This window comes from Aedes aegypti, chromosome 3 (genome assembly GCF_002204515.2).
Source record: "Aedes aegypti strain LVP_AGWG chromosome 3, AaegL5.0 Primary Assembly, whole genome shotgun sequence".
Classification (NCBI taxonomy): Eukaryota; Metazoa; Arthropoda; class Insecta; order Diptera; family Culicidae; genus Aedes; species Aedes aegypti.
The window spans coordinates 171,978,937-171,997,250 of NC_035109.1; the positions used below are offsets into that span (position 1 = coordinate 171,978,937).

At 35.4% G+C, this 18,314-nt stretch overlaps 2 protein-coding genes across 3 annotated transcripts in view; one reads left to right on the forward strand and one right to left on the reverse strand.

Annotated features, from left to right (window-relative positions):
• Positions 1–18,314, reverse strand: part of LOC5570884 (cardioacceleratory peptide receptor) — a 362,493-nt gene that overhangs the window by 10,326 nt on the left and 333,853 nt on the right. For both annotated transcript variants that reach the window (XM_021855915.1, XM_021855916.1), the window contains one exon: positions 6,907–7,042. In XM_021855915.1, coding sequence (XP_021711607.1) covers positions 6,907–7,042 — 136 coding nt within the window. The remainder of the gene's footprint in view (positions 1–6,906; positions 7,043–18,314) is intronic.
• Positions 9,638–18,314, forward strand: part of LOC5570883 (chaoptin) — a 28,002-nt gene continuing 19,325 nt past the window's right edge. The window contains exon 1 of the mRNA XM_021855914.1: positions 9,638–9,787. Within this exon, the coding sequence (XP_021711606.1) occupies positions 9,768–9,787 (20 nt within the window). The 5' untranslated portion in view covers positions 9,638–9,767. The remainder of the gene's footprint in view (positions 9,788–18,314) is intronic.

The following is an 18,314-nucleotide window of genomic DNA, read 5'->3' on the forward strand; positions in this document are numbered from 1 at the left end:
TAAAAAGTGGAAATATTTTCATTCGTTCAAATTACCGTTTTCAAACCGGGATAAAAGGCGTGTTCAGTAGATAAACCTAACCAGTTTATGACTTCTCAAAGCCATTGGGCTTAGAAAGAAGATACTGCAATTCGGCGATGTGGTTCGGAATAGTTCGATTGAAACATCATTTAACCCTCTAATACCCAAATTTTTATTTTCGATTTAAATATAATTTTTCGTTATCTAAAATCGTTCTAAACACGTTTTGGGCAATGATTTATTTTTATTCGCAAATTTGTGAATTTTGGTTTTTGATTTTTATAATTTTTATTTTTGAACATCCCTATCCTTATTCATTTTTTCTTGAAGCCTCTTCTGGTTACTGATTTTTGGCAATAATAAAAATTTAGGTTCTCACGGTACTTTTAAAAATATTAAATTTTATTTTTTTTTCTGGAATTATTTTCATTTTCCGTGTAATTAACGGAAAAACAGGTTAGAAATTATTTTAATGCTACCAAGCTCTTGTTCTGTGATAGGTTGATCGTAGAAAAATATGAAAGGTTAGATTTTTTATATTAAACGTTAGGTGAACCCCAGGCATTTGTAGGTTATATAGGAAAACAATTTTTCAAACAATTTTCAAAAATACAAAAAAGTTTCAAAAGTCATAAAAAACTTTCCAAAACTAAAATCATTTTGATTTCCGAACTACGAAAAAATACACAAAATTCCAAAATGTACCCCGTTTAAAGGCGGGGTTGGGCATTAGAGGGCTAAGAGAATAAAGGACCCGGTAATAAGGTACACAAGATCTCTAATCCGGATTTCTGGTTATCTCTTATCATAATATCAGAAGAACAAATAACATAATGCCACCGCAAGCTAAAACTGTCTGTTGGCAGCAGCATAAACAAACATAACTCAATATTTGAGGTCACGGGTGACTATGATTGATATGGTGGAAAATTTTCCAGCAGGTTACCCTGGATTTTCCAGGAATTTTTTTTTTCTTGCAACGCATAATATAGGGTAGGTGTACCAGTTATGGCCATAGTGGTTCCCTATTTCGCCATACGTAATAACTTGAATGTCTCAACATTTTGAAAAGTTTTTTTGTGTTTTAGCAGTAAGATATACAATATATCTTGATGTTAAAACATTCTAAAAGATTAAAAATTTGAAAGTTATCCGAATTTTGCATATGGCCAAATAGGGAACCACTTTGGCCATAACTGGTACAGTTTCCCTATTCAAGGATAATCATTGACCAAACCATACTGTGAGATTCGGATATTACGTGAAGAAAAAAAAACTAAATATTGGAAAGTTAACTGAACCGTTTGAATTATATGTTCAAATATCTAAAGAGAAAATATTGAAAGATATTTCAAAATGTGTTTTGTTCTTAATTTTGGTTCCTCGGGGGGCCCCCTTAATTGTGAGGGCCGGGGCATTTGCCCCCTTGGCATCCCCCCAAATCCGGGCCTGCTTCCGAGTAGTGTACTACAAGCTACCAAGAGCATCCAAGTGGCTCTAGAAGTCATCCCAGAGACCCACACCGTCGTTTAGAACCCTCCGACACCCAGGAAGTTTGGTGTACGTTCCAAGAATCCGAATTCTTTCCGCAGCCATCGCCCCGTCGATAATCGGTGGCATGCATGAGTCCGAAGAGCGTGCCGCTCGCCCCAGAAACCCGTTAGTCATCAAGCCCACCCCTAATTCAGCCCAGCAGCCTCCAGGACAACCCTCACGTGCTCCACTTCCGGCCGGCCGCAACGTTCCACACTCCCCACCCACACCCAGTAAGTAAAAAAAAAATTAAAGCTTAAAGCCAAGGATGTGTGTTTAACTAGAGTTCTTGAACAGCTCCAACGTGCCGACCCTAAGAGTCTAACCCCTAAGGCAGGTCCTTCCAACCCGCCAGCCAACAAATATTAAAGCTTTAGAAAAAGCTACACTTATGTTCAATGTCCATGTGACATGGGAACATTTTCAGGAACCTGGAGGAAATTACCAGAACCCCACTCAGTGCCGTCGGTGCCAGAAGTGGGGTCATTGTACAAAAAATGCCGCATGGATGCTAAATGTATGATTTGCGGAGGTTCTTCTCACGCTAAGGACGTCTGTCCAGTGAAGGAAGATCCGATAAGTTCATATGCGCCAATTGCGGGGGCAATCATTAGTCAAATTTTTGGGCTTGCCCTTCGCGTAGGCGAGTCGTCGAGGCTCGTGTCAGGCAGATAAACGGCAATTTCCGTTATGATAACGGTCGTTTCCGGAATTTCCCTGGTAGAGCTTCAAACAATGCTCATTTATCAGTTAACGATCGTTTGATCAAGAATCATACCCATCAGGAAGTTTATAAACATGCTCATTCACAAACTAATTTTGATCCGTCGGGTAGCCGTTCGGGTCTTTTGATTTCGAATGTATCTACCCAAAGAAAATCCTTTGTCGATATCGTAGCAGGTAATTTGAACTCCTCCCCTATTCATACTATGAGTACCCATTCTAATTAATTCAAATCAAATGGAAAAACTATGTTGCCACAGGAAACTTCTGCTCCGCCTCTTCGTCTACCGAAAATTCTAACGGAAAATCAACAGATAATATACCCACTTCAAGTGATATGTCTGCCTCCGATTTTAATTTTCTAACTGAACAATTGAATCAAATGATTGATGGAATGTTCAAAACCACCACTATGACTCAAGCAGTTCAAGTTGGTTGAATGCTCGTTCTTTGTATGGTAAAGAGGACGAGCTGTTTAATATTCTTACAGACTCGGTTTTTCGCTTTGGACATGATTTTTATCTGTTACTTGCACCTTACAAAAGAGGAATTGGAAGCATACGTTCAAATTTCATCATGCAGTCGTCGAGTTCAATGTCTTTGGGATGAAAGCGTCTAAAACATCAAGGATGGGGTGAGATTCTTTACAGGCCTTGTCTCCAGTATTCGCCCATATCAAATGATATAATGGGTTCATACCTGGATCATTGGAGACTTAAACGTATTTTCGAAAAAACGGTTAGTTTTGGAAAGCTGTGGTTGAACCTTCATAAAAGTGTGATAAGCGGCTCTGTTTTGCTAAAAACCTATGAGCTTGTATTGATATAAGTTGTCTCTAACAGAAGGGACAAATTTCTTCCTCAAAAAGCTGATTAAGATTTCCGTATTTATTTATAATTAAAGTTCAACAAAAAATAAAGGCATATCGAACTATAAGTCGCAAATGCCGCTATAACTATGACCCCGCCAAAATATTTTATTGTGACCATGAAAACCACGTTCTATAGGAACTCCTGTATCCTCTGATACCAAACAAACTGATATTTTTAAGAATAAAATGTGATTTTCGAAGGTGGAAAGTTTATCACCATAGTATACAACATTCAGACGCTGTTTCTAATATTGAGCGGTCAAAACCTTAAAACTTCTTTGCTTTATTTCATTATTTAGGACAGTAATAAAAATATGACAAAAAATGTCTTAGATAGCGAAGTTATGTCAGGATATACTACAATAATAAAAGAAATCCATTCACAAAAATAATGAAAATCACGCTTGTGGATGCTAAATACACGTTCAACCAATTTTCGCATTTTTTATGAGCCATACTGTAGCAGTAATTACTAAAACATATTTACCTGGATCAAACTTAACAAAGATCCTAACATTTTTGTTTATCGTAATGATCGACTTGATGGGGCATGTGGGGGAGTTGCAATCATCGTTCATAGGCGTATAAAACATCAACTGTTTTCGTCATTTGAAACTAAAGTTTTTGAAACTTTAGGTGTTTCTGTTGAAACACAGCTTGGTAAATATAATTTCATAGCTGCCTATTTGCCTTTTCAATGCTCTGGACAGCAAGTTAATTTGCTCCAAACTAACTTGCGAAAATTGACTCGCAATAAGTCAAAATTTATTGTCATTGGTGACTTAAATGCCAAACATCGGTCATGGAATAATTCTCAAAGTAATTCCAACGGCAGAATTTTATTTGATGAGTGCTCTTCAGGATATTTCTTAATTCAATACCCTGATTGCCCTACATGTTTTCCCTCTTCTAGAAATCCATCTACGATTGATTTGGTCTTAACCGACTTTAGTAATCTTTGTAGCCAATTAGTTACTCGTGCTGATTTTGATTCTCATCATGTCCTGTTACGTTTCAAATATCCCATGAAGCGATTCTCAATCCTATCAGATCCACTTTAATTTTTTTTTCGAGCTGACTGGAACATATCTTCTTCTTCTTCTTCTTTCTGGCATTATGTCCCCACTGGGACAAAGCCTGCTTCTCAGCTTAGTGTTCTTATGAGCACTTCTACAGTTATTAACTGAGAGCTTACTATGCCAATGACCATTTTTGCATGCGTATATCGCGTGTGGCAGGTACGAAGATACTCTATGCCCTGGGAAGTCGAGAAAATTTCCAACCCGAAAAGATCCTCGACTGGTGGGATTCGAACCCACGACCCTCAGCTTGGTCTTGCTGAATAGCTGCGCGTTTACCGCTACGGCTATCTGGGCCCCGCATATATGAAACATTAATTGAGGAGCATTGCAATTCCAAAATGTGAAGTAAAATTTGAATCCGTGATTATAGACGATAGCGTTAGCGTTAGCGTAGTTACGGTATACTTCGTAGATTGGATACTAGCAACATTCATGTTTCTTTTCAATAATCACATCCTGACTACTTTCAGGAACAAGGCAAGGGAGTATACCCTGTTCAAATCATAAACAAGAATACTAAAATCATGAATATCACTATTCCCGGCCACGTCCATCTTTACCGTAACTTGGGATAGGGGAAGGAAATGTTGATGTAGCACATACTTAATGAGAGGCCACCGACTCAGCGATACCCTCATAAGTGCTACGGAGTTGAAGGTTTGGGAAGGTATATTGTCAGGATTCGCCTAGAAAGCTGGCGATAGACCATAAACATTTAAATCCGTGGTTATAGACGATGATCTTAAACTCTTGATCCGTCTTAAATACGAAAGCAATTTCAGCGCACTCGCGATCCTGGTATGAAAATTGTATGGCAGCATTTGCGGAAAGAAATCAAGAAACGATTTTCACAATTAGGAAACAAAAATTTTTAAGATGAAATATGTCAATGTCAATGCATTTTGGAAATTATCTACAATTTTGAACAACCTTAGAAGCCAGGTATTGAAAGAGGAAAACAAATTATTACTAACTAATTGCGAAAAAGCTCCAATAATTGCTTAGCAGTTTGAAAGCGCGCACTATTTTGATTTAGGACTTACTAGTCCAATTGAAATCAAGTTACTCAGAACTCAGAAAACATTCTCAATCAAGAGAACGTTTTCGAAAATTCCTGGGAGACTGATTTGGAAGAAGTGAAAAATATTATTAAAAAATTCAAAAATTTAAAAGCTCATGGCGATGATGGACTTTTCCACATCCTCATCAAGAAACTTCCAGAAAGTAGCTTATCATTCTGAGTTGATATATTCAACAAATGTTTTCAATTAGCATATTTTTCTGACAAATGGAAAAATGCTAAGGTTGTACCAATTTCAAAACCAGACAAAAATCCTGCAGAAGCTTTTAACTATCGTCCAATTAGCTTGCTTACCCCAATCAGTAAACTTTTAGAAAAAATCATTTTGAACAGAATGATGGTCCACATCAACGGAAACTACATTTTTGCCAATGAACCACTCATCAACTTTTACGTGTGACAAATTTGATCCGTTCCAACAAAACTGAAGGTTTTTCTACTGGTCTTGCTCTTCTAGTTAAGAAAAAGCATTCGACAGTGTTTGGCATGAAGGTTTGATCGTAAAATTAAAAAACTTTACTTTTCCAACATACATTGTTAGAATGATTCAAAGTTATCTGTCAAATCATACACTTCAGGTTAATTATCAGAACTCCAGGTCTGAAAGACTTCCTATAAGAGCTGGTGCTCCTCAAGGCAGCATTTTGGGACCAATATTATACAATATTTTCACATCTGACTTACCTGAGTTACCTCAGGCATGTCAAAAATCCTTGTTTGCGGATGACACAGGCCTCTCCACTAAAGGACGAAGTCTGCGTGTCATCTGTAGTCGATTGCAAAAAAGTTTGGATATTTTTTCTTCATACTTGCAAAAATGGAAGATTGCCTCAACTAAGACCTCAACTAATAATATTCCCACATAAACCAAAAGCTCTTTATTCAAGTAGACATATTGTCAAGATGAGAGGGATTCCAATAAATTGGTCAGATGAAGTTAAGTATCTAGGGCTCATGTTAGATAAAAATTTGACTTTCAAAAATCACATTGAGGGCATTCAAGCCAAATGAAACAAATATGTAAAATGTCTCTATCCCCTTAATAATACAAAATCAAAACTTCGTCTTAAGAACAAGCTTTTGATATTCAAACAAATTTTAAGGCCAGCCATGTTGTATGCTGTACCAATATGGACTTGCTGTTGTAATAGCAGGAAGAAAGCTCTGCAGAGAATTCAAAATAAAATTTTGAAAATGATTCTGAAGCTTCCTCCCTGGCATAGCACCAATGAGTTAAATAGAATAACACAGAACACCTAGATATAAGAAATTAATGTTATGTTTGGAATGTTACTAATAAAAATAAGTAAAAGAAAAAGTGAGCCGCAATCAGTTACTACTGTTCTCTATTCCACGGAAGTAGCATTTTATAATGCAAAATGGGTCAAAATTGGTACTTTTACATGATTCTATTGGATGAAACTGTTCCTATTCGATTATTTGACGTTTTTCTATGGAATATGGAAGTTTTTGGAAATACTGTAGTGTACAGAGTTTATTTTGCATGAATTTGGTACCATTTTGGGTCCATATTTTTCCACTGTGCTGTGGTGCGCGCCTGTTCCAAACCTCCGACATCAAAAGTAGGTACTCACCTGCGATGGCAAGTTGCTTGATGAAGAAATTCATTCTCGATTTCCGGTTCTTGTTCATGAACAACGTCACCAGCACAGCCAAGTTCCCTAGTACAATCACTATAAATAGAATCCATAATACTGCAAATTGTTCAGTCTGGAATGAGAAGAATAAAAAAACAGAGAAGAATATTCGATAAGATACGATGGAAACAGTTGGAAAATAATTTGACTTCATCAATCGCGTGGCTTGGTAATGGTCTAAGGCAGTAGCACAATTTGCATTGCAATGGTCGATCCTGGAATTTTACAGGTGTGCTGTAAGCTACCTACAAGGTTATTCTGAATTTCGAAACCAAGTAGATCATTGCATTCACTTTCCCAAACTCTTAACGAATGTCCATAATTGGAGTACCGTCAAACGGGGTACCTTGCAACAGGGGTGAAACTTGCAACAATTCGACATGTAACCGAATAGTCGTTTTGTTCAGCATTGAGTTAAATTATTATGATTTATTCCGCCGTTTATTGACCTTAGGTATACAACAGAAGGTTTTGACAAGGGTTTGGGTATCGTTCATTTTTTGGTGAGTTTGCTGGAGGCGAAAATCATATTAAAATTTGGATTGTATAAAACTAATTGCTATCAGTTACAGTACTTAGTAGTGTACAAATTGACAATATTAAAGTTTTGATATTTTTTTGCTTAAACACTATAAAAATTCAAAAACGTTTTTGACTACCCTTGTGGGGTAACTTGCAACAGCAAATTTGATCTCAATTGTTTGATATTTTCTGCCGTTTGTCATCGAAAATACACGAAAAGGCAAAATTGAACATATATTTGTACAGTAACATTGAAATGTTTGTACTTCAATCAATTCAATACACTTTTTGTATTAATTTTTGGGAAATTTAAATAAATCGTATTATTATTAGATTTAGTCTTATTTTCTTCATGAAAATAAAGAATAATTTAGAAAATCTGCATAAAAATTAACTTACAGATAAGGCATTGGGAACTCTCTGCATGAAATGTGATGGAAGTTATGCTAAAACCCAACAGAGACCATTTTAAAACATACATATCAATATGTCATACGTCGCTTTGATTTAAATATGTCTAAAAAATAATTTATGTGAAATAAAACCTAAAATACCATTTTATTTGTAGAAAAGTTGCAATAAAACGTTTTGATGGCTTTCCAATAACTGTCAATACTTATGATATGCTAGAATTTTCCAGTTTGGACACCCTATGCAATGCCAATGAAGTTTTCAATCAAATTGGTTCAATACTCATAATTCAATCAATAATATTTAGTTTTCTAAGAGAAAACTAGCCTGTTTCTGATAATTGTCATGCTTTTACTGTAGAAAATTATTAAATGACCATAATAACACGATAAAGGAAACATTTTTAATAGTTTACTTTAGATAGCACTGTGTGTTGCATGTTACCCCACATCAGGGGTAGCATTAAAAATGCATATTTTTCGTCTCTCCTGATTCCAGAAAACTAAATACTGATAAAATTAGTACCGCGTGGTATTCTTTACGTAGCGATTAGGGTACCAGATGGTTTTTGTCTCATCTGAATCCTCAATTTTTTCATCCATATTGCTTTGAAGTTGGAAATTGTTGCAAGTTACCCCGTTTGACGGTAGTGCAAATCTAAATGGTGTCATTTTTGTTTCAGCGAATATTTCAAGAAAGCAGTCATAACCAACTCTTTCAAAATAGACTTTAGAGATAATACGAACGGCGCACGGAAGTGTTTGAATGTGTGGAAAACGAAATTGATTTGAGATTGTTGATTTATTTACTCAGCTGCGACTTGCAGTGCACAAGTTATTCAGAATCAAAACATATCAACCAAATGTATCCTATATCTAGAGCTTTGGCGCTTGGTGGTAGCTAGGAAGTGTTACCCCTTTTATTAACAACTATTCATTATTATTGACATTTTGCTAACTATGTTGTCATGTAATCAAACAGTACTCTAATTCGCCTTGCGTTCCAATTAAGTGATATTGTAGAGCGTACATGCTCTGTATTAGCCGTATAAAGCGCTGCATAGCCAAACAGGCGAACCCTATTTTGGATAAAGCCTGCTTCTCAGCTTAGTGTTCAATGAGCACTTCCACAGTCATTAACTGAGAGCTTTCTTAGTCAAAGTTGCATTTTCCCATTCGTATATCGTGTATGCTCAGGGAAGTCAAGCAAATTTACATTTCGAAAAGATCCTGTATCGTCCGGGAATCGAACCCAGACACCTTCAGCATGGCTTTGCTTTGAAGCCGCTGACTCTAACCACTTGGCTAAGAGAGGCCACCAAACGTTTGTCATCATTGATCTGAAATTGTATTCATCTGTCAACACTAAATTAAATAGATTCCCAATTTTATCAAGCAAGGAGAAGTAAGGGTCGAAACGTAATATTTTTAACCCAATCAATCGATGAATTGGTTGACAGTTTGCAGCATATAATTTTTAATTACTTTAAACGTGAACTGAGGATAGTACATTGCGAAGTTTCACGCTACTGCTCACGCCAGTGATCACACCCACTTCACGAGTCAGCATAAAAGGCATATACATACATGCACGCAAAATGAAACTATCGCTGGCAAACTTGAGAACCGTTTTTGATAAGGAAATCTGCGCCTATGTTTGACGATGGCCTATATTTCATTCGAGTTGTAAGACCGAACCATCATCGGCATGGGAGTTGTTTTGAGATACGTCATAGTGAAATGTAAGCCGTCGATGATGCCTTTGCGAAAGAAGGGAAGGAAAGTTTATCACTGAAATTAGTTCTATTCTGGTTGTGTAGCGTGAAACATATCTGCGGACAACTGAAAACTACTAAGGAAGCCAAGATGATGCTCAAAGGCATAGGGTGAGTAGGTAATCAATTATAGATTGAAGTCATGGCTCACCAAAACTTGAATAAGTTTTATTAGTTGTTGAGCACAACATTTATCGGTTTGTGAATAAACTGATACTTTTTGGTTTAAACTAGTAAAATCGTTGAATATTTGATAGAGTAAAAAGTAAAGTGATATGCTTTCACAAATCTCCCAATTGGCGGGGAAAGTGCCTATGGAGCCGGCCTTCTGAAAGTGATATGCTACAATAAATATACACTACCCGTCATAAATACGGACTCGCTTGAAAACGTATTTCAACACTCAGCTAAATATTGAATCACCCTGTGAAGTTTAGCATCACCTCAAAACAGGAACATTCATGATGCTATATCTCGAGATCTATAATGGTGCGTTCTCCAGCAAAGTTGTTCAGCAGATCAAAGAATTTCAGTAATCAAATAGTTTGATTCGTAATTTTGCCGCTAGGTGGCGCTAGTGACTATGTAAAATTGAGCATTTTAAGCAAGTTCTATCTCGTGATGCATATGAGATAGAAAGTTCAAGTCTTCGGCAAAGTTATTCAGAATGTCAAGGACAAACAGGTAATTTGATTTAAAATTCAGCTGCTAGGTAGCGCTAGTAAGCAGATAAAAATGAACATCTATCTCACCATTCAAATAAGATAGAAAGCTCGAGTCTTCGACGAAGTTGATAATAAGTTCAAAGACATCCGAATAGCAATTTTTTTCTTAATTTTGCTAGGTGGTGCTAGTGAGCATGTGAATTTGAGCATTCTTACCCCAGCAACACACATGTTATAATTGTATATTATCGACTGATATATGACCAACATTAGTCATATTTAAGTTGATAATACACAATTATAACATGTGTGTTGCTCGGGTAACTAGTTTTATCTATTGATCCAAATAAGATAGAAGGTGGTAGGTCATTTGGCATAAAGTCGTTTGGCATAAAGCCGTTTGGCATAAAGTCGTTTGGCATAATGGTCATTTGGAATAAAGTCGTTTGGCATAATGGTTGTTTGGCATAATAGTCGTTTGGCATAATGAGTCTGAAACCAAGAATTTCTTAAGATGAGATTCGTTTTCACGTTTCTATTGAATCTTTTTGATGACATCAGGCTTGTTGTGGAGTCAATAATTGATACAAAATGTCACTTTATTCTTCTATCATATGCTCTTGAATAAACTAAAGCATATTGGAAAAGTTATTGTCAATAATATTTTATAATTTATGCAGAAATTACCCTTCTTTCAAATATTAATTCTTCTTTTGAGTTCCGCTATTGGAATAATTATTTGCACTGAAGATTTTGATATATTTAGCACTAATTTACCCTTCTTTCAAACATATTTTTTTTAAACATGATGTAACCAAATTATAGGCATAAAAACTGTAGATTTGAAATTGAAACAAATTTCACCTTCTCTTATACATAGGCTGTTCTTTTAGGATTTCTTTATTTTTTAGATATTGTGTTGTTCCCAACTGACAAAATGGCGGCAATCGATAATATTGATCTGATCAAGTTATCAGCGAAAAGAGAAATCGATTACTGCAGTTACTTTGATGGGTTGTGCTACTTTTCTCGTTATGTCGGTTCCCCGAATGTCGTTACCCCGAACGCCAGTATCCCGAATACCAGTTCCCCGAATATCCCGCTTCAACAAAAAGTCCACTTCCCCGAAAAGTTTGTGGCACTCATAATTGTCGTAACTTTAAACATTTCAGGGCCATCTGATATGCACCCTTCTTTATTTAATTGGTGGTTCTTTCGAGTTTTACCGTCCTCAATATTTTTTTTCCACCATGAGTATAGCCAAGAATGACAGAATACCTGCTTCTTTTGATTGCTTATCGTTCTTGCTCGTTTACTTTCCAGCCATTAAAGACTATTATAGCACCTATTTAAACTGCATCACGGGGAAACATGCCTATTTAAACTGCATGCGGGGAAACGAGTCATTCTAGGAACTGGCATTCGGGGAACCGACATTCAGTGAAACGTTATTCGGGGAAAAGTAGGACAAGAGCTATAATTCTGAACGCAATTTTTGATGTCTTTTCGTTTTATTATGCCGCAATAGTTTTTGGCGTCCAATCTTTTATTGATTTCATTATAAATTTTGCCTTCTTCTAAAAATAGGCTGTTCTTTATATTTATACTGTTTTAAATTGTATTATTTAGTCAAGCTAAATGTTTACCATTTATTTATTTCGCAATTCTTGCAAGATGTGCTGTTACAGTTAACTCTCCCTTACTCGATATTCCGTATCTCGATATCGAGTTAGAGAACCATAGTAAAAGTTGGCTTTCATGGCTAACTCGATGGTCCCTTGGATCGCAGTTGCATTGGTATTGTGTTTTGTAACTCGATACCTCCCTAACTCGATGGTCCCTTCAATATCGAGTAAGGGAGATATGACTGTAAAATAATAATAACTTTAGAACCTGTAAATATTCAACATATTTTTTTGCAAACACTAGATCTCCTTTCAAGATATGCTGGAAAAATAATATTTAATTCACAAATATTCCCTCCTTTCGATAATAGACAGTGTTTTTGATGTACACTTTCAAAATTAAAATTTATATTGAATCGTTCAAATATTTTGCCACATATATTCTCTTTCAAAAATGTGTTGTTCATTTGAGTTATGTTGTGAGAAGATATTTAGTGTTAGAGCCTTAAACATTTTAAACGAAAAATAATCTGCTCTCGTATATAGGCTATTTTTGCATTATGCTTCAATAATAGATCTTTGGATAAGAGCTTTTAATATTTTGCAAATAATTTTTTCCTTCTTCTACCAAGTAATTTTCATTAAGTGTTACGTACAAACTGGGATAGAGCTTGATCTGTAGCAAAATGTGTGCGTTCCCTTTGTTAATAACTGCAAACTTTCTTTGCCAATTTACTATTTTCAAATATGTATATCGCAACAACTCAACGATACTTTATGTTCTGGGATGTGGAGAAAATTATTATTCCAAAAAGATCTTCCACCAGACCCGACACGAGTTTTATTAAGCTATGCTCTCTATGTCACTACAATTTTTGACATTCATAGCATGGATTATCTCTGAACAACCACCACGCTTTTTGAGAAACTACGAAAAAATTTTGCTATGGGCTCATTGGTGTTGATCTCGGTAAAAGCTTCGAAAATGCCGATATTCATTCTAACTCAATCATTATGCCAAACGGCCATTATGCCAAACGACCATTATGCCAAACGACTTTATGCCAAACGGCTTTATGCCAAACGACCTTATGCCAAACGACTTTATGCCAAATGGGGTACAATCGCTTGGTTCTAAGTTTTGCCGTTAAGTAGCACTAGTAAGCAAATTTAATCAAACAAATTATATCTTGGAAAGCAGATGAAATGGAAAGCTCGAGTTTTCAGCAATGTTGTTCGGAAAGTCAAGGGCATAAAAAAACAGATTGATTTATATATTTTTAAATTCATATAAGTTCTATCTAATAAATTCAATAAGGGAGAATGGTCAAGTTTTCAGCAAAGTTGATAGAAGATCATGGTAATCCGAAAGGGAAACAGTTTAGCTCATAATGTTGTCACTAGGTGGCTAATTCTTCAATACTTTGTCGAGATATGAAAAATCATGTTATGGTGGATTGACTGTTATTAAATATCATGATTTAATAAGATTGAATGTCCATAATGATGTTCAGATAGCCTTTGGCATTTAGAAGAGTAAGTGAATAAGGTCAGAATCATATCACATTCAAGTGGTTCAGGTCTAATCCATATTCATATTCAAACTGTTCAAGTTAGAATATCCAAGTTATTCATGACTGATTGTCTTTATACTCAAGTGATTCAAGTTGATTCACTCCATACCCTAGTGATTAATATCTGATCTTAGTTTTATTTATATATTTCAGGTTTGATTCACTTCATAATCAAGTACTTCAGGTTTGATTTATTCCATATTAAATAAAATCGTGTCAGATTCACTCCATGTTGAAGTAACCCATTACTGATTCACTTTACATTCAAATGATTCAGGTTTGGTTAGCTTCATATCCAAGTGATTCACGTCAGATTTACTTCAAAATCAATTTTTTCATTTCCAAGTGATTCATACCTGATTCACTTCATATTCAACCGTTTCAGGTTTGATTCACTTCATGTTCCGTTGATTTCAATTGGTTCATGTCTGTTTTACTTCATTTTCAAGTGTTTCAGGCTTGATTCACTTTATGTTCAAGTGTTTCGTACCTTATTCACTTCATATACAAATGATTCAGGATTGATTCATTATATATTCAAGCGATTTAGGATTGATTCACTTCACATTTCAGTGATTCATTTAGGATTCAATGCATATTTGAGTCGTACGGATCTGATTCACTTGATATTCAAGTGGTGCCGGACTAAATTAGTTCATATTCATCTGTTTAAGGTATGAAATACTTGATAAATACTTGAAGTTCAGGTCTGATTTACCTACAATTTAGTTATTTAGTTTTGTTTACTGTATCTTCCAGTTGATCTGGTTCATGTTCAAGCAGTTTAAGGTCGATTTACTCAATTTAATGACTGATTCACTTTATATTGAGCAGTTTCGATTGATTTCATTTTCTATAGATTCAGGGCTGATTTACTTCATATTTGAGGACATCATTACTGATTCCATCCATCTTCAAGTGATTCAGGTCTGATTTATTCATTTACAAGTGATTCGTGTCTGATTTACTTTATATGCAATTGTTTTAAGTTTGACTTTAGTTATTCGGGTCTGATTGGCTTCATATTTAAGGAATTCAGGACTAATTTGCTTCATTTTCATTTAATTCAGCTTTGATTTGAGGTACAGTGGGGAAGTGTATCAGTGGGGTAAGTGGATTATTCGTCAATATTAGGCATATATACTTGAATATGTTTAATGTTTTCGCACCATTGCTTCGTTTTAGGTTATATTCTTACGTACACACTGATACTATTGTAAAACTGGTACTACACGTACACTAACACAAGCAAACTTGTTAGCTGCAAATATTAAATAATTTCAAAATTGTTTTCCATCTTTCAAAAATCCATTGTATCTCTGTATTAAATCGAATACTATTAGTTTTTTCGATACATGGTGAGCATTTCAGTTCTAATTGAATGAATCACAATGAAAAATATGTGATTTTTATAAATAAATACAGATATTTTGTACATGGTACACTTACCCCTACTTTTTAATGGGGTGGAGTAAGTGGATCAAGTATTATTATCATTTATTGGCAGACTGCTATTATTCAAATTTGACGAATTCAGTTCAAAATGTCCTGAACAATCACGGTTATCACGTGATGTATAAGAGCAATTATACACTGAAGGATTTATTATGTAACCTCAAGGACAAGGTTCCTACTGAGGAAAAATCAGGAATCTACCAAATCCCGTGTAAAGACTACACATCTGTTTACATCGGCCAAACTCGTCGGAAATTTAAAGTTCGCCTACGAGAACATAAGAACGCCGTTGAGAATGAACGAGTGAACGATTCTAGTGTCGCAATGCATGCGGTAGCTGAGAATCATATCATTGATTGGCAGAATGCGAAACTAATAAAAAATGTTAGAAAATCATCACATCTGAATGCATGGGAATCAATGTATATCGCCACTGCTGATTCTCTCCTGATGAATGAAGATGAGGCTCCAATAGTTTCCTCTCTCTTCGGTTTGACAAAATCATGAACACATTGAAACGTTTTAATCTTGTTTACGACGTGTACTGTGCAAAGTACGAATAAGTATGAGTGAATCATCGTAATTAGTCGGACATCGTCCCGTAGATGGGCTAGATCGAGCCCGAAACCGGTCGACTAAAAAGGTAAATTTAAACCCTTTTTTAATCGTTTGTAAGAACAATATGTGTTATGTCCGGTCTCGTGTCGCGTTCCGTGAGTGTACATGAAGTTCTTACGTTAGCACAAACCCCCGAAAAAAGTGCTAACGAGAATTTAAATAAATTTTAATATCCGCAAATGTTGTTTTCCTTTAATTTATTTCATTCCCAGCTTAAATTTGCCAAATTCACCATAGAGAATTTTAGTTAATCCACCAGTTTGTTAAACCTTTCTGGTATAAAAAAAATATATAAAAAAAATAATTTTTAAACTCACACGAAACTTTTCGTGGTTCATATAAGCTGAGTTGTAAAAGAGCAAAATATACTAATTTTTCAATTGAAAGCACATTATCGTACCTTATTTGATCATACCCAGGTAACATTGGTAGCTGAATAACAGCTTATTCAGCTGAAAAAAAGCTGTATAAATATTATTTTAGCTGAATAAGCTGTTATTCAGCTACTAATGTCTCTTGGGTATACATTGTTTTAGACAGATGATACAAACATGTTCATAAATAGAATAAAAAGATTTCAGTTTGTTATTCAAATAAATAAATGTAACCCAAATTTTCAAACTATGAGTGTTTTTCGAAAACATTATTAGGAATAATCCTACAATACTTCTGTATAACGTTTGTATATAAATGTATGAATTTTCTACAAAATATTCAAGTTACAAAATTCTTTTCTTGTCAAAATTAGTGTAAACTAATGTATACATATTTTGCAATATATTTTGATTAAAAAAAGATACTTTTAATTCAAAAGTATTAAATTGTACCATTACGAGCGTTAATAACAAGAACGAGAGTAGGTTCATTCTTACTATACATAAAAACATCCCATTTGTTTAAAGAACAGATTTTTGCAATTGGTGATCCACTTACCCTACCATGGTGGGGCAAGTGAATCATTTGGTGCAAATTTTCAAGTCCCTCATACTCAATACATAAAAATCAGAAAAATCGAAATATTCGATGATTTGAACTATATTAGTCCCTCATTTGGTATCCACAGAAAAAAAAGTTTGAATTGCATTATGCACGTTAGCTGTACATAACAATGAAGTTGACTATTGATTTTTCTGTATCCACTTACCCCACGGTACCTTACTTTATTTTCAAGTAATTAAGTTAATTTAATACTTGTTGAAGTTCAGGTCTGATGCTTTTAATTTTCGTAACAATATTCTTTCCAGAATTTGGTACTGTACCATTTAATTCCAGTAGAGTTTGTATCCTATGACAGATACATATATTTCGACATAAACTGAAAGGCTGTTTTCAGGATCATGTACTAGACTAGACTTGAAGTCGAGTCTAGTACACGACACTAAAGGCGGCCTTACAGTTGAGGTCAAAATACGCGTATCTGGCAAAAGATTCATAGATGTTTTTGGTGAAAGTTTTAAAAAATGCGACAAAATCCATAATGTCGAGCCATTCAAAGTATGTTTTAGTAATGTCAAAAAGAGAAAAATATATGTATATTTAAATTCTATAAAACAGGCATAATATCGACACTTGTAGTGACGAACCATGCAAAGTTTGTTTGAATATTTCATAAAAGTAACGCTGTCATGAAAAAATGTGTAATAATGAGCATGAAACGAGCTCACCACTTGGTAATCCATCCTCGATAAAACACGAATATGTTTTCGCATTCAACCGCAAAACTTTTCGGCTTGTCGAAAACAAATCGTCTTGCTTGAGCTTTCCGTAGCACTCGATGTTATTAAAACTTTGAAATTGGTTAGAAAATTACAAAGTTATGAAGACTTCGCTGGAGGTCATATTTAATAGCACCTGTTGGCGTAGGACAATGATCAGCAGCCCTGCCGTCATTTTTTTTTTTTATAGGCACTCCGTGCTCGTGGCCACTACTATGCCGGACTCAGTTGATCAGTAGCTTCTTTATCGATACAGATCTATTTTCAACTTATCTTTATTTACATCTAATTTCACTCTCTCCTACTCTTTTACTCTCACACCGAGCAGGTAGGAGAGAGCTCTTTTATTAGTGAGGCTTGCTGCCTGCGAAGAGGGTCAGTTTGTCTCAGTCACCATCTGATACTGACGGAGGATGGATGTGCTCTCCAAAGCACGGTCCTCCGTGAGGCGTCTTCTGGTGGCTGGACGGGTTTTTTTTGTAGAGGGGCTGGGAATCGAACCCATGACCTTCCGCTTATAAAGCGAAAGCGTAACCTCAAGGCTACAGACCACCCTTTCCCTGCCGTCATGATGTAAATACGCCCGTCTTTACTTTATAGACTAGATATACTTCAGTTGCTTGTCATATTATTCTACCTGTCATCTTCGAAAGAAAGCATTGATCAATCAACATTGTTGGAAAGTTTTCTCTGAATTTATTACTATATTTTTATAAATAGTTGCAGCCTGAAAATCACTAAAGATATACGATACAATAATACGATTGCGCAATTATTCTAATTTAGCTTAGTAATTCTTAGATAGAAACCGACCTACGTGGTGGAACAGCGGATTGAATTGACTATCAAAATCAGTGAGACGACCTTTTATTTGTTGGCCAACACCACCTGTAAGGCCAGATATTTTAGGCTCAAACTTTGAGGTTTTTCTTTTTATGTGATTTAAACTCAGAAGAGCACACGAATTTTTAGTTTCGGGATCTTTC